The sequence below is a fragment of the Perca fluviatilis genome, chromosome 8 (genome assembly GCF_010015445.1).
Source record: "Perca fluviatilis chromosome 8, GENO_Pfluv_1.0, whole genome shotgun sequence".
In the NCBI taxonomy this organism is placed as follows: Eukaryota; Metazoa; Chordata; class Actinopteri; order Perciformes; family Percidae; genus Perca; species Perca fluviatilis.
Genome location: NC_053119.1, coordinates 20,582,379 through 20,602,060, shown reverse-complemented (window position 1 = coordinate 20,602,060; position 19,682 = coordinate 20,582,379). Strand labels below are relative to the sequence as shown.

General features: G+C 38.9%; 2 protein-coding genes and 1 long non-coding RNA gene across 9 annotated transcripts in view; 1 reads left to right on the top strand and 2 right to left on the bottom strand.

The window, feature by feature from the left end:
• The window catches only part of LOC120564553, a 39,409-nt gene extending 32,646 nt beyond the window's left edge, over window positions 1–6,763 (bottom strand). Inside the window, exon 1 of one of the 2 annotated variants that reach the window (XR_005640116.1) lies at window positions 6,526–6,763. This is a non-coding gene — a long non-coding RNA (uncharacterized LOC120564553). The remainder of the gene's footprint in view (window positions 1–6,525) is intronic. The other variant, XR_005640117.1, reaches the window with a different exon arrangement.
• On the top strand, window positions 5,957–11,759 carry LOC120564552 (B-cell receptor-associated protein 29-like). 3 transcript variants are annotated; one of them, XM_039809648.1, is made up of 8 exons: window positions 5,957–6,152; window positions 9,060–9,166; window positions 9,424–9,524; window positions 9,652–9,799; window positions 9,961–10,096; window positions 10,367–10,463; window positions 10,712–10,812; window positions 10,927–11,759. In XM_039809648.1, the coding sequence occupies exons 1-8, from the start codon at window positions 6,057–6,059 to the stop codon at window positions 10,960–10,962; spliced, it is 822 nt and encodes a 273-aa protein (XP_039665582.1). In that variant the 5' UTR covers window positions 5,957–6,056; the 3' UTR covers window positions 10,963–11,759. The 3 variants fall into 3 exon arrangements, with proteins under 3 accessions (XP_039665582.1, XP_039665583.1, XP_039665584.1); XM_039809649.1 differs by lacking the exon at window positions 5,957–6,152 and adding an exon at window positions 8,357–8,576; XM_039809650.1 differs by lacking the exon at window positions 5,957–6,152 and adding an exon at window positions 8,562–8,682.
• Window positions 11,760–12,751: 992 nt separating this feature from the next.
• LOC120564675 (solute carrier organic anion transporter family member 1C1-like) overlaps window positions 12,752–19,682 on the bottom strand; it is a 28,012-nt gene continuing 21,081 nt past the window's right edge. For 3 of the 4 annotated variants that reach the window (XM_039809850.1, XM_039809851.1, XM_039809853.1), the window contains 7 exons: window positions 18,622–18,786; window positions 17,820–18,015; window positions 17,422–17,587; window positions 17,022–17,206; window positions 16,597–16,661; window positions 16,221–16,338; window positions 12,752–13,207 (listed from right to left, as the gene is read on the bottom strand). In XM_039809850.1, the coding sequence (XP_039665784.1) occupies window positions 12,982–13,207; window positions 16,221–16,338; window positions 16,597–16,661; window positions 17,022–17,206; window positions 17,422–17,587; window positions 17,820–18,015; window positions 18,622–18,786 (1,121 nt within the window). In that variant the 3' untranslated portion in view covers window positions 12,752–12,981. The remainder of the gene's footprint in view (window positions 13,208–16,220; window positions 16,339–16,596; window positions 16,662–17,021; window positions 17,207–17,421; window positions 17,588–17,819; window positions 18,016–18,621; window positions 18,787–19,682) is intronic. The other variant, XM_039809852.1, reaches the window with a different exon arrangement.

Sequence of the window (19,682 nt, the reverse complement as noted above, 5' to 3'; positions counted from 1 at the left end):
GCTGTGTGAGTACAGGACAGCAGCAGTTAGCTTCAAGTTGATCATGTTCATTGATGTTAGATGATGTTTTTGTAACATAGAGAGCAATGCTCATTTACCTATTAATTATTTCAGTGCCACTGCCACACACTTAGGCCATCAAAGGAGAAACAACAATAAGCATTGAATCTTTGCTAGTATTTCACTTTTTCTAAACTCTTTGGGAGAATTGCAAAAACGTCTTTATTTTAAAGAAATGCCTTCAATGCATGGTGGTGTTCTGTTTTTAGTCAGCTTCATTTTCAGGCTCCATAGCTCCACCTTTTTTTTAATCAACGCTTATTGCTATATTTGTTTGGATTCTGGCTCTGGCACAGTTAGATGAAGTTCCTAACCTTGGTCCAGTCTATAAAGGCACAGATTGGCTCAGTAGTTTCTCAAACTGGGGTAAAAACCCAATTAGGAGTGCAACACAGAACTCTGAAACGCCACAAATAACAGTGACTCAAGATCAGAATGGATGCACTTTTACCTAAAATAGCATATTTCTGTCAAATAGTTGCAAAATGTGCTCCGGTATATTCATGAAATATTCAGCTTAAATACTAGATCTGTACCAAAACATTTTTCAGAGCTTTGGGGTGGATTGTAAAATGTTGTGTAGGACATTAGGCAATGACAGTGACCTCAATTTTGTATTAATCTCATTATCATGATGAAATCTAATGCTATGTTTAAGCTGCATTAAGCAATTTTTGATCACCCAAGGCAAAGAAAAAGCAACAGAACCTGGACATACCTTGCTTTTCAAGGTACTTATCTTATTAAGGACTTCAAATAAAATAAATACGTTGAAGTAATCTTAAGTAATTTAAGTAATCTTAAAGTCAATATGACACACATAAAGATGCTCAGTTTAGCATGTGACTGACTTACAAAAATGCTGTCCAATTTACACTGCAAGTCTCATCTCATGTGTCTTATTTTCCCCTTTTGTATACAATTCCAAATTATCCAATATTGTGAGGGGCAAGCATTTACTGTATTGTTTAATTAAACTCTGAATCTACCCTTATTGTTATGATCGCTACTATATTGACTGCACGTAGTTTCATGTAATTGCCCACATGGGACCACTTTCATATAGACATTTACAAATGTCTTCCATCTCAAGGTCAGCATTGCTGGTTAGCATATTGGATAGGTTAGCAAATTGCCATGACACCCCCAACCCGAGGTGACCTGCAGAGAAAAGAAAATAGGTCCATACATTACCACACTAGCAGAGGTTCACCGTGAGCCTTTAGAATCACTTGACTGTGATCACATACATGTCCCTCCCTCTCTCACTCAATGGCTGCCTCTCTTATGCAGCTATGCCCAATTCAGATGCCATCTCTTTAGGGCTCCTCTCTATCCAGCCACAGAATAAAAGCCTGGGAAATCATATTACTCTGTCCGTATGAAGGCTCTATTGCATTAGGTCAGCGAACACTCAACTCTAATTCTGCTATCATAGAGAAGAAGAAAGTGAATTGAGCACACCAGCCAGCACAGCTTGACAAATTGTTGCATGTGGTCATTTTCCAAATGTTACTCTCGCCAAGCCACATTTAGAGAGATGGAAGATATATGACTCTGATATACAACCTTTAGCCTATGAACAAGAAGATCCATGGCTCAGATAGAAACCATGAATCAAAGGACAATGAAGTATGACCTCTGCTAGCTATGACCTTAATGGTGGTATTGGACAAAAAAAATAACACACCAGTCTACCTTTAAATCGTTGCTGTATAGATTACTGTTCCCTATCGGTATCAGTAGAGAGCACGCGTTTAGTGACACACGAAGTGATCTCCTTTATTATCCAGTCTACATCACAGAACAAATGAATCCTGGGGGGTAAACAGAGAAAAGCAACTTCAAATGCATGCTAATGTAGACAATACAGATTATTTCAGTATTATAAATTAAAAATAGAAAAAATAGAATCCTGGATTTTATATGAAGAGAAAATTGGCGATAGCACAAGAAATGCTTATGTTATCAAGCATGGTTATAGAGATTGTTTAGTGTGTAAGAATTTTACATTTGATGAAATGTGCCATTATATTGTTAAAATTGTCCTTGTTGTTGCTCAACAAAGACAAAAGGGACAGACTATTGCACTGAACCAAAAATGTGAAGGACAAAAAGAAGTCAGACATGGCTGGAGGCCCAGTCCCTGTGTGTGTGGGTTGGATGGACTTAAAACTCATTCAATCCCTCCAGGATTTTGCGATTTTGCGATCGCAACAATTCACATGAATGCAACCAATCACCGTGAATTCGGTGCGACTCACAATTTTGACCAATCACCGCAACTTTACCACAAATTTGTCCAAAAACCAGAGTTTCCCGCGACTTCAACCAATCACAGCAGTCCCACGTGCCAGACATTGAGTCAGTATGTGACTCTTGAGAGCCACTGACCCAGCGGGAGTGAGAACGGGTTTTCCTTGTTTCTGATATGAAGACCAGAATTTCATCGTTTGTTTTTTTATATCTTCATAAATTTGTACACTTGATGTGCTATTACTGTTTACCTGATTCTTTGTAAATTGCACTTTGTCAATAAAAAAATAAAAGATATGAAGACGAGATGCGTGTGACTCAAACATCTCACATTTATCAACCAAAAGTACAGACGGTGCAAAACATTTCAGACCGTCCTGCCAACCTGTATACATTTTAACATCAATGTACGTTGTAAAATCTTTTCACTCTAAAGTCGCTGAAAGCTGCTGCTATTTCAATCCTGTTGGCTCTCTGCAGCGGGCAGGCCTGCTGCTCATTTCCCCCCGCGACTGACGTGCGCACACACACAAGGCAGGAAAAACCGGAGATGAGACGTACAGGATGACCTAAATTGAGGACGTCTACGCTCGTTATTGTAAGTGCAATGATAAGTTAAAGTCTAATAAGTACTTTATCAAACCGCATGAATGTGTGTCTCAGGCCAGGATAGGAAATTAACTAACAATGTAAAGATCAACAAGCCACTGACAGAAATGTTCAAATTTGATTCATTCAATAAATTATTATTTAATAATTATTTTTGTGTTAAATCCACCAGACATTTTCATATTATACCAACATTTGCAGCATACTGAGTTTTTTTGGTAATGTTATTAGGAAGATAGTAGTAGAGTAGAGTAATAAAATAGTTTTATTCTCCCCGAAACAAGTTTCCTTTTTTTTTTTAAAAGATACACTGTGTAGGAATTTCTCCCATCTAGCGGTGAAATTGTATTTTGCATTCAAATGAATAGTGCTCTCTAGCGCTCGCTTTTTCAAATGCGTGTTGCAATTACGGTAGCCGGTACCAAGAAGCTATGACAACAATTTTCACTTTTTTGGCGACGAGGATTCCTTCTCCTGTGGCTCGGCATAAGTATGATCCTCCATTATGAACTAAAGTGCAGTGCAGGCTTTCAAATTTGCCGGGGCAGTGACAAGCACCTCTCATGGATCTCCTTCTCCGTTTCAGCTGGTTTCAGTCACGTGACGCTGGCTCTGAACAAAAACGCGTTGTAGATTAGCTAGACAGGTAGGCTAGTGCTTTATGTCTCTCTCAGCGATTATAGTTTTTTAAAATGGCGGAATGACATGGAAGCCTCCTTGGACTTGCCCGTCCAATGTAAATACAGATAAGAAATTCTTCGTTTACGAGGATAAGTCAGATCATTGGCAGAGGTAATTTTACACCAATGAGGACATATTTATGAATGAAGACATTGATTTTAGCTAATAAAATACTACAAAAACACCACAATGTACCTAAAGAAGTTTACCAACGTGGTGGCAGGCCGCCACAGCAAAATCAACATAGAGGCAACACTGTATCAATTCATATTTACAATGTAGCTTGACCACACTGTTTCCATTCATTCAGCCCAATACCTAAATGTTTAGCGTTGCTAGGGCAACAATTGTCAGCTGGCGTTACACTATATTATCTTATTTTAGTCTTCCAAACAGCAATAAACTATAATACTCTGCATTTTTAAACAAAACCAATTACAACTACCAACAATCATACCTCTTAGGACCTTGACCATTGTGATGTCACAAGTTATATTGTCAAATTTGAAAAACAAAAGCTTTCATTCCTGGGAGCTAGGTTAGCAGAATGGTCCACTCCATTCGCTGCAGTGTAAAAAAAGAAAAACTTCAAATGATTAACCAAGAAAATAATCGTCAAGTGATAATTAAAATAATCATTCATTGCATCAGCTTCTTTTGGCGTGACTTGTGGGAAAACATTCTTTTCTACAAGTAAATTTGTCATGGACATTTATATATGCCACAAACAGTAGACAGCTGATCCTGCAGCTTTTACTTATACAACATGAAGTGATTCATCCTCTAAGTTCTCTGTCTGCCTCCTCCATAAAACCTGAAATACTTAACCATGTGGCACACTAAAACTCTTGCTATGGATCAGCAAAGCATGGACAAACTACTGCTCTTGTAATTAAATTAGCCATATGCATTGACAAAGTGTGCTGCTTTATCTTTTTCCTGCACCACTTCCTGGGAAAAAAACATCCTCCGGGAATTGTCGCAGCCTTTCGCAATGTGATTATTGCGCCAGTTGATATCACAATGACGAAAAAAAACTATATTGTGACCATTTCCCCGGACGCATATAATTATGAAAAATGTGCTTAAAGTAATGTTAACCTCTTTGATACTGAACATTTCCCACCCATAATGTTTTGTGATTCGCAGTTAACCACACACCTCCCACTAAAGTTCTCTTACTGTAGCTCTCTGTGAAATTCAGTTTTCTATATAATAATAAGTTTATTTGACATAGCACCTTTTACAGACAAAGTCACAAAGTGCTTCATATGATAAACATTTGTAAAAAAAAAATTAAATACAGTAGGACCCAACAGAAAATAAAGAAAAAATAATAGAAAATAAAATATTAAAATATTTAAAAATAATTTGATTTCTTCGCCTTTTTAAAAAAGCATCAACAGAGACAGCAGAATGCAAGACAATTGGAAGGGCGCTCCACAGGTTTGGAGCCACTATTTTAAAGGAACGGTCACCTTTAGCTTTTAAGCGAGTGCGTGGGACCACTCGTAATCCCTGGTTAGAAGACCTGAGGGACCTGTTAGTAGTGTACAGATGGAGCAGGTCCGAGATATATAGTAAACAGGTGCCTGACCATGCAAAGCTTTATAAGTCAGAACAAGAACTTTAAATTGGATCCTACCCCCTATCTGTACGTGCAACTTAAAATAGCACTGCTGGGAAAGTCTATACAGCAAGGACATTGCAAATATACTGTGAATTCATCATCTGGCCTTGTTTCATTATACAAAACACAGTCTATATATCATAATCCAAATAAAAAGGCATTGTTCAAACTGCAACACCCACTGTTAGTGGGTTGGTTCTGAGTTTGGACTCAGAAGCAATCTCAGTTTCAAAATCACTCACATCCTCCACATCTAAGAGAGACGTTTACACAAACATACAAAACAAACAAATTGCACCATTTGCCTGTAGATAATCATGGTCTGTTTTAGTATATGTAGCTTGATGTAAGTTTGCAACAAGGGTTAAGAGTTTAGTCATTGTTTAACTGCTGACCGGATGCATTTAGGTAATTCTTTTCAAAATAATGATGTAATGTTGTGCATGCTGTCACCAAGAGACATGTGCACATCTTAAGTCATTAATATGGTCCATTTACAATTCAAAAGAATAAACAGATAGAAATGTCTGTTTCTGCTGTTGCTGTTAAACAAGTCCAAGTCAAATCTCAAGTCACTAGGTTAGAGCCCAAGTCAAAGTTTCCAGTCTCCATAATGTTTTAGAGAGAGACTGACTAAGAGCTCTGGCTGTTATTAGTTTATCAGTTTGCATATTGAATCTGCATATATTGTATGTTTGCCTCTAGATCAAACTTTAGAATAATATGGCTATTTCAAGAAATTCACTGCCTTGGATTCAGGATCTTTAGTAACACTGGACGGAACAGAAAAACTGTCTGGAAGTAGGCTACAAGATCACAAATGTCGGACACAGACTGTGCAATTAAAAGACTCGGACAACAAACGCTAGCTGCAGTCCGAATGAAGCTCATCAATAGCGAAGACGCATCCATAAAGGTCAGTGTTTTTAGCTTGCTGTTAGTTTACCACCATGTGTTGGGCTTTCGCTGGATCTGCACAGCGAAAGCCCAACAGATGGTGGTTGTTGCTGTGTCTGGATCCATCTTCACACACCTGTGGCTAGTAAATTCCATTAGCAGCCGCTGGCCTGCACTTCTAGACATGCGCCATTACTTGTCAAGGAAAGGAATTGCAGCTTGCAGATGTAAAATTATAGCTGCTTTTAAATTATTTTATCTTTAAGAAATTCATTTAAATGTTTGTGTGTCATTAAAGCTCCGGTGGGGTCTTGTAAATATGTTGCATGCAAAAGGGCCACTCAAAGAGACATCCTGACTCCTTCAAAAAGGCCAAACATAAAGTCAGTTACCTCGCCTTGTCCAGGGAGGATAGGGTCCTCTATATCTAGCGAACACCTATGGCCAAGTGTCTTGCCCTTGGAGGTGCCTCATGCTAGACAATTTGGGATCTGAATATTCTTCCTCCAGGAGACTCAACCTCACCTCTTATTTTTGTCCCTGTGTGTGAATGATGTCCTTGTCTCCCTCTCCCTCTTACGTATGGCTGTCACTCCTGTGTGTAAGGTATGCGTGAATTTTGCACTGAGTGCCCAGTCACCAACATGCCAGAAAAAATACAAACTCTGCAGTTGCAGGCCTTTGCTCAGGCATTTTCCATAAAGGTGAGGAAATACTGACTTTGGCTGGGAAATGTAGGCAGGAAAGTGTACTTTGAAAGAACTTTTGTAGGTTCCTTTGATAAATGAACTGAACAAGATGCCTTTGTGGCACCTGGGGGTGTTTGCTCTGTAGGTACTCCACTTTTGGGAACATTAGTAACCAATATGGAGCTCATGATGGTCTTTACCCACGTGGGCCCATATGGTCTGAGTTGTTCACAAGTGAGGGCAACATGGAGGCCGAGACAGGCAAGTAGGTGTACCAAATTGCTTAAAAGTGGTCGATGCTGGGCCATTAAAGTGACAAAAGCACCTGAGCCTGAAGGCAGGCTCTCAATTTACAAGTCGATTTATGTTTCAACCTTCAGCTATGGTCACAAGTTTAGGTTGTGACTGAAGTAATGTCCTGGGATCACAAAGCAGACAGGAGTTGTGCAAACTTCCTTAGATCAAAAGAAAAAACTAAATCAAAGAAAAAATCTTACATAATATTTGAGATAGCATTTATGAAGTTCATGTGCATTGTCACTAACTACTGTACCTGTCAAATGTGTATAGACAGACGATACATAAAATGGATGGAGCTCTTGTACCACACTCCATGAAGCACACTATCACTGTAGCCTGACCATCTGCTTATTGCAGGCATTTTGCTGTAATGACTTCAGTCTCCTGAGCTGTGACCTCTGAAATGGTGAGGAGAGGAGAGCAATCAAAGCATATTCAGTTCTGCTACAGTCATTTGGCCACTCTCAAAAAGCTATCACAGGGTGCAGCTGTAAACATTTTGCTCCCTTAGCACTCCTGAGACATGCAGTTAAAGAGGATAGCAGCTATCAATCTCTTTCACAGAGGAAGCCCGTGTGAATGAGCTCTGCAAGCTGAATACAGTGGAGAGGGAGAAAATACACAGAATAGTCATTGGAGCTGAAGAAAACCCTCTTTATTCAAAAGGAAGGAGAGTGTACTGAAGGCTGCGCTGCAGAATTCCCTTAGTCTCTGTTGATGATGTGCAACCATGCAATTTATGTGTTCACGACCAAGATGAGCAAACCAATAGCTGTTTGTGTTCCTTTTTAACAGGTGCACAAAGACACAAAAAGAGCACTGCTATTTTCAGTAACTATTTATATTCAGCTGGTGTGTAAACTGAGCCCTTTATTCACACTGACGGCTGTCTTATCTCCTTCTAACTGCAAATCATACAGGACTTCCTGCCACGTGCAAAAGCTATATTATGTCATTAGATAACATCGCCCCCTTGTGGACATTTGTTTGGTTTCTTTTGTGGAGAAAATGCCCTGTCACAAAAGTCAGCCTAAAGAGATATTGAGTCTGGTTAGAGGTTTTGGGATGAATAACAAACACCAAGGCGTAATTATTATTCAAATAGAGAAACTGAGTGTTCCTCCCTCACATGACTATTTTTATACCATGACATGAAATTTGAGAAGACATCAGCAAACAAGCTCACACACCACATACCAGGAATAAAATGGGGTGTAGAAGGAAATAAAAAAATCTTGCACTCATTCAGTAGACTGAAAACAAAGCTTTTGGTTAGTTTGTTCAGTCAGGTTATGATCTTAAACAATTCCAAAGCAGCTGACCGATGTCAACTAGCCAGCAGAGTTTTATTTATGGCTGTAGCTCCTCAGATGCTCACCAGCAGCTGTTGTGAATGTGTGTGAGCGCATGCGTGTCTGGACTTTCTCATTCTTCTGACCGTACAACTTTGTCTGGTAAGCCAACAACTCTGTTTATTGCTTGGAATAGATTGACCACCTCTCGCTCTTAAACACAATGAGCCGATGATACTAATGATTGGAAGGAAGAATAGATTTAGAGGTAAAAGCAAATGGGTTATGGATGTTTGCTGCAGAATGCCTGTTTTATGTAGTAGGCCTACAGAAACAGTGTGTGTATGCTCAAAAAGTCACTCTACAATATAAAAATAGCATAGTACATACGGTATGCTATATATACTGTAGTTTGGTAAGCAAAAAGTAATATGAATATTTTTGCATGTTCATTGACTTCCACTGCCACTTATTTGGTGGGAATGATTATTATAATTGTATGTGATTATTTTATTTAATGGAGAAATATGTTTGATAATAGAAGAATATACTTAACATGTAAATCTTTATAATATTTCAATTCTGTTTTTTGTATATTCTATTATACAGACTATACATGGAGTTAATTAAACCTGTTCTCCTCAGGAAATCACAGTCACAATGACTCTCCAGTGGACAGCTGTGGCTTTCTTCCTCTATGCAGAGATAGTAGTCAATCTCATCTTGTGTATACCCTTCATATCAGCACGGAGGTACAGCAATACAACACACAAACCCAAAACATAATCAGAAGTTCATTCAGCACTCATGCTTAGCTTCCTGTGCAGAGGCCCATTTTCTCAATCAATCACAAAAACAAATCCTATGCAAGAGTTTGATTGTAAGTGAGAAAAATAAAAAAGACACTTCACACAAATCACCAGCAGAGTGCATGCATGTCCTTTCTGGGTAGATCTACTGTAGCCTATTTTATGTTACACTCACAGTGTCATTTTTACCTACTTCGTAGGTGGCGTTCGGTTTTCAGCTGGAGAATATGGAACTGGTTATCTCCATATTGGAACAAGTGCTTCGTTACTATGATCATGGTTCTTATTGTTCTTTTCCTTGGTAAGCAACCTGTAGTGAGCAACACAGTTCGAATAACACTGAGTTGACTGACGACATGGTCAGTCCTGCGCAGCAAGCATCAGTCATTACATTCAGTCATGCTTCTGCAACCCCTGCCCACTCTCAGATGCTGTCCGTGAAGTGCAGAAGTACTCAGGTCCTGAGCCCATGCACGACGCCAAGGTGAACCCAAATTTGTACGACAATGTCCACATGAAGCTGTTCAGAGCCCAGAGGAACCTCTACATATCTGGCTTCTCTCTCTTCCTCTGGCTGTTAGTGTTTTTTCCTTCCACATGTATTTAGAGTAACAGAATGTTTTTGGGACCTTGGTCAAAGAAAAACATTACTTCACCATTCCACACAACTGTCCACTTCACTTTCTCACGTCCTGTCTTTTTTTCCTTCCTGTACCTGTCCTGTGAAATTATGACAGTATCATGCGTCGGATTGTCACCTTGCTAAACCAGGTTGCTATCACCGTGGAGAACAGTTCAGGTCTTCAGGCACAAATGGACAGTGCTGTCAAAGCAGCCAAGAAGCATCAGGATGACAACTTGATGCTCAAACAAGTGAGACTTAATCAGAGTCTGATGACAGAACTAATACTTTGTCTTATGTTTCCTTTTCTTCCCCAATGTGTAATATCTACTGCAGTTTAGTGTACCCTCAATATAACATTACTTTGCGTTTTTAAAATGTTTGTAACTCATGTCCACCTTGTCAAGTGTGTATGCATTAATACATACTGTATTCTTCACAGAGTACTGTTTCTGTGATTTGTATTTTGGATGTGCACGGTTGTCTGGTGTTGGTAATTAAGGAGAATCATTTGTGCTCAGGCTCTCCTGGATGAGGAACAATCCACGTCAGCAAAAACCCAGCAAATGAAGCTGGAGGCTGACAAGTTGGCGGATCAAGTGAAAGCTGCTGAGGAGGGTGAGTAATCATCACTTACAGGATGATCTGCAGTTATACCTTTTAAAACCAAAGAACTGTTCTTATAATAAAATGTTCAGGACAAACTAGATTTATAAGAAAACACTATTAAACATTTGCAGAGCAAGGACCACCACAGGTCACTTCTTGGATACAAACATGAGCTGTGGTATTATGATAGAAGCTAATTTTAAGATGCACTGGTAATATATGGAGAAATTTATAGATGTAGTAATGTTTGTGTGTAGCTGTACGCAAGTCTCATGCTGAAGTGGAGGCCATGAGGAGGCAGGCCAAAGGTCTGGCACATGAGTATGACAGACTATTGAGGGAACACCATCAACTCCAGGTAAACACACACTGTCACAAACAGATGTAATTTATATGTGCATAACAAAATACTGTATATTAACCCTACTAATACTGGAGTGCATTAGTTTTTAATCTTTTACTTGATCCACAGAATCTCCAGAGTCCTGCAGACAAAAAGGATCAATAACCACAGGAACACTGATTTCTTCTGTACATGAATACCTTTTCTTATTATTACACTACAACTGTGTGCTGTATGCAGTATGCCACTAGAGGCAATGTTTGTATTATATTTTACAACTTTAATTTTCTTTTGAAGTTTGAACCGAGGCACGTTTTTTAATTGATGGGATTAACGGTAGGCTACAGTATATCTGATAAACAGGAGCATGCTGACATCTTCTTACTAAAGTCTTTATCATGAACATAAAACATTTGCATGTTACTCTACTATTAGTTAAAGTGTACAAATGAATTGAAAGCTAACATTTAATATTAATACCTGATAACCAACAACAACAAAGAAATGCATTATTTTATGCAAAATTTGATGTCACTTGCATACACCAGACCACCGCAATAGTCTTCCTGTAAGCACATAATGACTAATGCATACATGCTGTACATTAAGTCATTGAATTGTTTTATATGCATTTTTTCAGATAGTAAAGATAGAAAGTGGGGAGAGAAAGAGGGGATGACATGCAGCAAATGGCCACAGGTCGGATTTAAACAGACAAAAGCAAAAGCCACACAAAAGCCGTTTCATTTGTTCAATGAGAGAGTGCACTTGACTTGATGTGTTCATGATCAACATCTCTGTTCAAATTCTTAAAAAACTGTTCTCAGCATCCTGGAATGGTAGATCTACAATCAAACCCAACAATTTAGAGTTGGCTCGACTATTCTTGACACTTTGTAATTAGTTGACAGTTTGATTGGTGTATGAAAAATGCAGGACAAATAAACACATATGAACCCAGATAGTGTGTTCCTCATTGTCATGCTGAGATCAATCATTAAAGTCACTGAAAAGGCTGGTACCACATTGACACAAAATAGGATTACATCTAACTGAAGGAATGCTTTTTCTTACATCTGGACAGATGTGGTATTTCCCCTTTGTATGCCAACAGGCAGACTTTCGCTGTTCTGTGCAGCTGTGCTGCCTCAAGCTTTGATCTGCTTGTTGACCTTATTCATTACTTTAACACATTCACATCTCCTACACCACAGAAAAGGTCTACAGACCCGTTAAATGTCCGTAAGTCTTCTGAACTGAAAGCAAAGCCACGACTGACATGACGGCATTTAACCATCTTATCCAGGCACCTTAATACAGTATATATATATATATATATATATATATATATATATATATATATATATAAATTGCAGGAACGTCTTTTTGTCTGTGTGTGCGTCTGTCTGTGTGTTATGCGCATATCTCTAGAACTGTTAGTCTGATGGATTTCAAACTTGACAGGTGTTTTGCTATGGGCACGAGTAAGTGCGGTGCCAAGTTTTACGTTGTTTGGATTCAAAATGCAAAAGATATCGTTGAATATATATTGGTAAAAGAAGCACACATCGGGTGTTACGTGTCATACGACATGAGACAACTCTATGCACACGCACGCACGCACGCACACACGCACACACATACACCTAGAGTGCTTGTAAATACATTCTGAATCTGCAACGTTCTCTGTCAGGTAAATCAGTAAGTTAGTAGTAGGGTATACAGGGGAGTTGCATATGAAGTTGTTTGGGGTTCTTCTGTAAGTAATTTTGCGGTACAATTTGGTTTTGATGAATTCTACAAGCAGCAATATCACAGGCCAAGCAATTGGCCCGTTCCAAACAGGCACATTTTCAACGGGCACTGCACTAGTATGTTGAATCCAAGAACAGATTTTTTTCTTTTTTTTTCAAGTTTAATCATAAAAAAGAAGACAAACAAAAAAATACACCACAATAACACTTTTTTTCTATAAAAGTCTTCCATTCATGAAAAACACAAATTGATACATTTATAAATTCCAGAAATAGCATGTTTTTTATTTATTTTTTAAATGACTAGTCATCTACAAAAACCCTGTACAAATATACACTGTGTGCTATGAAAAGTGTCCACAGCGTGTTCCTCTGTACATCTGAGGTGCTCCATGGAGCTGAGTCAGAAGAGAAGAGGTTGTGCTAAGGCTCACAAGTGAGACTCTCTGTCAGAATTGCAGTCCAAGGCCGGTATAAACTGCTCACAGTGTATGAAGCTGTTCTCCTCTTTCCTTAGTGACTCCAACTCTGCACTCCCATTGGTCTGAGCAATCTTCTCCTCCCTCTTAATATGTCTTTTGAGTAGAGCAAAGCCTGATATACAAAGGAGGAAGGAGACTGTCCTTAGGCCCAGTGTCAGGCCCAGATACACTATCCTGCAAAAAAGGGAAAAAAGCCATATTGTTAGGGGACAAACTGGGACAGAGTCAAGCTACCAGTGGCAGGCTAGTTACCACTAGTGATAAGGGTCTAATATTAGCAACACTAGCTATGTTTCCATCGACCCGTTTTTATCCGAATTAAGTGATATCGAATGAAAATGCCTTATGGAAACAGTAAAATCCGACTGAAATTCATGAATATCGACTCAAATGAAATACGTTCGGTCTCATCGGATTTTCTCTTGATCGATATACGGCTTATGCGATAAACACTGATGGAAACGTTATTTGCCGAATAAATAATGAATTGCGATTAAGTTTTAGGTCATTTTATGGTTGCAACCCGCAATAAAACGAAGAAGAAGTTTCAGTTCATTTCCGCCCAGTATTTCCGCTCTGTTTGCAAAACAAAAACAGATGTAAGTGGACAAACGAGGAGACAAGATACTTTTTTAATTTACCAGAAAAATATAACAGCTATTTTAGACAGCAAAAATCTAAGAAACGCCATCATTTATCGGGAGCTCGCGAAGGAAATGACCAACAGTTACGACAGGGACATTAAACGCTTAACTTGAAAAAGCTTAACGTGGATTAATGTATCTAAACAACGATGATCATCACCAGATTTATCATGGTTATATCTTGTCATGAACACTTAAAGGTGCAATATGTAATATTGTGTGTAATACTGGCAGCTAGCGGTTAAAATAGTTACTGCACTACCAATTCAAAATACTGGAGAGTCGTTTCCCCCGCCCCCTCCTGCCCAGACTCGAAGTTCACGGGGGTTGCCAGGCTGAGACCGCAGCATTCACAACAACGTTGCTAGACACTTAGAATTACAATACGAAACGCTAAAAATACCACTACCTTACCGACAGAACACACTTCATTGGCTTAGAATTATGGCAAAAATCGCTAAACACACTGCAAACTCACAGTCCTCTCTTTCCTATTTACAGCCCCCCTCTCGTGGCTTAAAATAACTCACCGTTGTCGGCTCCAGCCGCTGAAGAGGCTACATGCTGTAAACAGCCGTGGGCTGCTTGCCTGGTTCTCCGGTAACGTTAACAGGTAGCAGGGTTAGCATGGCGGCGTTAGCCAGGACCAGTCGGGATCACTTTACTGGCTGTGTCTCAATTGTTTTAGCGAGTAACCAACTCGGGTACTCTAGCTATATAATTCAATGTGAGAACACAAATGTTGAAATGACAAAAAATGCCCGTCCCTAGTAGCTGTGATAAATTAGCCTGAAGCTAATGCTTACCGGTTCAGGAGAAAATAAGCCAACTCTGCGTCCTTTTGGGCTCTAAGCTGTCTCCATCTTTCAAATACATATCCATTATTTACCAGGGGGTTGTTATGTCTCTGGTCACGCAACTGTTAGAAACATGCTGTTTTCTTTTTTTTAGGTCGGGTAGAATCTATCTCCATTGATCCTGTTTGTTTGTTTGCTGCTTTCATGGCTGTACTAACGTTACAGCTGTAGCGCGCTGGGTTTACGTTTTTACAGGTATATCTGGCAACCCGGCCTGGCTGTCAAACTGGGCCGTTGATAACAACACACAGATCAAAACATAAACATAAATTCCGTCACGGAATGTAAATTTCAAAAAGAAAAAATACTGAAATTAGCATTGTTGTCAGAAAAGATAGTATTTCAGTTTAACATGTTTCCTTAATATCTGATGAGGCATTGGTGTCATTTTTGGATTTATTACAGTACAAATATTACATATTGGACCTTTAAGCCTGTCCAAAAAACTAAATCGAAATCCAACGATTATAGAAGTTATCTCACGTTAATATTTTCCTCATCAGTGGCCGTATTAATATTATTAATATGGCGAGGAAAAAGCTTAACGTGGTTTAATGTACCTAAACAATGATCAATCATCACCAAATGTCTCTCTCATATTACCCATCATAACCACGGAAAACTGTCAAATAATCTAACCCAAAGTCCAGTTATTATGGACGTTATCTGACATAAAGCGTTTCTGCTTCAGGGCAGCGGAGCGGCTGGGGGTTGACTCTCCACTGTTCTCATTGGCTTTATAAGTCCTAATGTGAAAAAGCTTAACATGGTTTAATGTACCTAAACAACGATCAATCATCACCAAAAAATCCTCTTCTATATTGCTCATCATAACCACTTAAAACGGTCAAATCTAACCCAATGTCCAAATATTATGGACGTTATCTGACACATTAACGTGAGATAACTTATAATCGTTGGATTTCGATTTTGTTTTTTTGACAGGCTTAAGTGTTCATGACAAGATATGACCATGATACTGGTTATGATTGATTGTTGTTTAGATATTAAACCATGTTAAGCTTTTTCACGTTAAGCGTTTTAGAATGTCCCTTACGACAAGCCGTGGGACGTCCTGCAGAGTAAATGGAAGGCACTCAAACAGCGATACACGGCTCAAAAAAGAGAGTTGTCTCGCAGCGGTGCCGGAGGGAAAATATAAGGCAAGTTCCACCTTTTTGATGAGCTGGATCATATCCTCAGCCAAAGGCCCATCGGAGCTTAGGCTATAGCTTGGCTTCTAATATTAACAACTACTTTTGTCTAGCAAAACTTTGTTCGCAAAAGTTTGCTTGAATCTTGTGCGATTCAGTTCAAAAATGAATGGAAACACCATAAAATGTCTCAAATCAATTCGATATACCAATGCAAAACAGCATGTGACGTCATTACGCACAGGTTTTTATTCGCTTTAAAGCTGTTGGATGGAAACACACTTTCACCAGCTTTATTCGCATGAGTTTTTTTACCGAACTTCAGATAATTCAATTGACAAGTGGATGGAAACTTAGCTACTGTCTCTGTTTTTCTTCCATCTTGTAATTTTGTTAATTAGCATTTCAGCCTCACAGGGCAGCTAACAGACATTTTGTCTTGTTTCAAAGTTAACCCTTTAGAGTTTTAGAAGGCATCCTAGTGGATATTACGTACAGCGTTTCATAACAAATGCCCCACAGATCAAATTACCTGTAAGCTGAGGTATTATATATTCTGCATGCTCCTCTTCCTCCACACATCTTGTTTCCCCATTTGAGGCATGTTGTGTCGATAATGGCTCCAAAATATATAGGGGCTGGTATTCCAGCTGTTGTGCAATTCAAAATAACTTGTTACTTCAAACAACGACCACATAAAGGGTTGCTTCAAGATGAGATATTCATAATTTCTAAGTTAACTTTAAGGCTACATAGGATCCTTAACATTCTTAGATACAGAATAATGAGCTTCAAGTAACAATTTGTAGTCCACACACACAATGCTGTAGATCTTAGGGAGATTTCTGTGCGTTTTAAATTCACACTAAGTAGACAGTAATGTAGAAAATACCAACAACGGTTCTCACCGAGGGTGCGAGTGGCCAACATGTAGATTCCAAGAGCAAGGGATTTCAGCTCAGGCTTAATGCACCTGCAGAGACAAGATTAAAGAGACTCAACTTTTAAACCCTGCAACACTTAAAGAAGGACAATGATTTACACTCTTTGTACTGAAAGACGTAACAAAATGCTATGAATCAGCATTACAAGATGCTTTAAGGTGCAAAAGTAGAAAAAAAAATCGTTCATGCAAACTTCTAACTGCTGACACTTTTAGTTATTTAGGAAATATCTCCACTGATGATACTGTATCATATGTAAGTGATCAAATGTTTCTGATAACAGCAGGAAGTGTAATATGTTCAAGAATGACAACATGATGTATTGCTATTGAACAATAGGCTGCATGTTGAATGAGTCTAGTGATTCCACAAGGAGGTTGTCGACGGACCTGACAAGCAGCATGAAGCCAGGTGTTCCTCCAAGAGAAATGATAAAGGAGCTAAGGACAGACAGAGCCAGGAAATAAGGAAAGATTTTGTCACAGCTGTCTCTGCGTGGACACTGGCCTGGAGTGGCTGTCATGTTGCCGGGTTGGGTGTCAACCAGCGCTACACACCTGCAATTGTCAAACACCTAACAAAGAAGAAAAGTTCATGAATGATAAATGAGCTGCAGCACAGCAGAAAACACTTGTCCTGTAGGTAAATGGTCATGGCAATCAACTTAAATGTCATCTACTACTCTGTAGGCATCACAGCGATTAAGCCTAAATATTAGGCTGTGTATGTTAGTCAGCAGTTATACTGAGAAATATGGATGTGTCACGAAGTCAGTGGTGTGTGTCTTACCATATTTCTGCCAGAGCCAGAGGAGGAGGTGCATCCAGCCAAGCAGGGGGACACGTAGGTGATCCCGTTCTCTCCACACACTGGATCCCATTCCCGTCTTGAGCACAAGCAACCCAAATTACAGTCAGAGAAGTAAGACTGTTCCTGATAAGACAAGCCTTCCACTCTGCATGTGACAACATTAATAAAATGCATATATAATTTACAACTCAACATTTATCAAATAAGAAGCCATGACCAGTACTGTGCATGCAATATAAAAATAGAGACAAAGAAGGCAACACAACACAAAAAGAACTCTATAATTGACAATTTCCCCAAATCCAAACCTAGCTCCTCATCCTGAATGTTACCTATTCCTCTAAGACATGAGGGAAAGGTATCCAGACATCACATACCCGGTATATGAGACTGTGATGCCTGCCACCTTGGTGTTCTCACAGCCCATGGCGAAGAAAAAGAGTGACAGGAAGTAGCCCAGCAGTGAGGTCCCAAAGGCAAATTTAGCTGCTCCCATGATACCCAGCTTGAACTTCTTCATGACAACCCCTCCAGAGAACATCCCAAGGGCAACAGCCGGGATGTTGATCATGCCTAACCAAAGCGCAGAATACAAGGGATTCTTAAAGGGATAGAGGATTACAGTAGGACACAATGAGAACAAGCAACATCAGGCAGCAACATCGCTCTCCAAACGGGATCAAAGTCAGAGCACTCATCCATATGAAAGTAGTCTCATACATATTTCATGCAAAGTGTACTGAAGTCCATGTTGTGAAAGATGAAAATGACTTTTGATGGCAGAGAGGATAAGAAATGCAGAATGTGGAGGAAAAGAACTGTTATTACACTGTCTCCAATTCCATCAGGTTGACCTAATAATTGGTCTCATCAATCTGTGTGCTTTATTAAATGAAAGCCAAACTGTCATTTCAGAATGTCCAACGATTTTTGTAAACCTGGCTGTCATCTGGAAGCTGCAGCGTTTATTTAAGAGGGATGTGGGAGTTGGAGCTTTAAAAAATTCATCAAAAGCTGGCTCATGAAACTCTTATGATGACCATCTTTAAATACTTTCCTTTCAGTGAAGAAACACAGGCTTTGAACAAGTCTCTACAATTCATCTACAAAGATAAAATGACCAGACAAAAACCATCCAAACAAGGTAAACATTATGAATTATCAAAACAGTCAGCTTACCCATGACAAAATTGGCTTTTGATGTGGACTGGCCATAGTGTTGCTCAATGTATTTGGGTTTGTAGGTGACCATCCCGATGAGAGAGTTGAACTGAATTATGGTCACGCATAAAAAAGTGATGTACACAGGATTTCCAAGGAGACTCCTTAATGTGGGCACAAATTCTGTGTGGGAAAGTTTATGAAAACTGCTTAAAACACTTATGCTTTTAACGTTTTCATAATTTACATATGACTATTGCATTTATAACAAGCATATGGTGTTCAAAACTAGACCCACAAACATATTTAAAATTACAACCTTTGTATATTTGGATTGTTCATGAATCTGAGGACAATTTGAATTCATTTAAAGTCATTTGATTTCATTCATTCAAGTTTTTAAGAAAATCAGCTTGCAGTTGTGATTGAAAAGTTAGAATACTGTGGGTTAATCAGTGTTGCCAACTAATTTTCAGGGGGAGTTGCAACAGGTAAGTCTAAAAGTTTCTAAATGGCATGGTGACATCATCGCGTGATGAAGTTGTGACGTCGAATACACATTGACGTTACTCAAATTTACTGGCCATCTCGGAGAAAAATATGATTTGAAATTTGTTAGTTTAGATTTATGATCAGATTTTTTTTTAAACATCTTTGTTTTATTCATATTTGTCTTGTTACATAGTAAAACTTACGATAAAACCACACATGAACAATTGTAGTTGGCTCTTTTGTGTGGCTTATTACCATAACAACAAACAGACCAAGGTATAAAAACCAACAAGGTGTATGATTACTGAATGATTAGAGCTATCAAGCTCTTTTTCAGCAGTTGCTCCCAAATTATGGAATGATTTACCACCGCACATTGAAGTTGCGCCCACCCTCTACACCTTTATATCTCGTTTAAAAACATATTTTTACTCCCTGGCTTTTGATTCACCATAAGAGCTACTGTGGTCTTTGTTGTCGCTGTCATTGTTGATGTGTTTTTTTTGTTTTGTTTTATATATTTATCTCTGTAAAGCACTTTGGTAACCTTGTTGTTTGCTTAAATTGTGCTATATAAATAAAGTGGA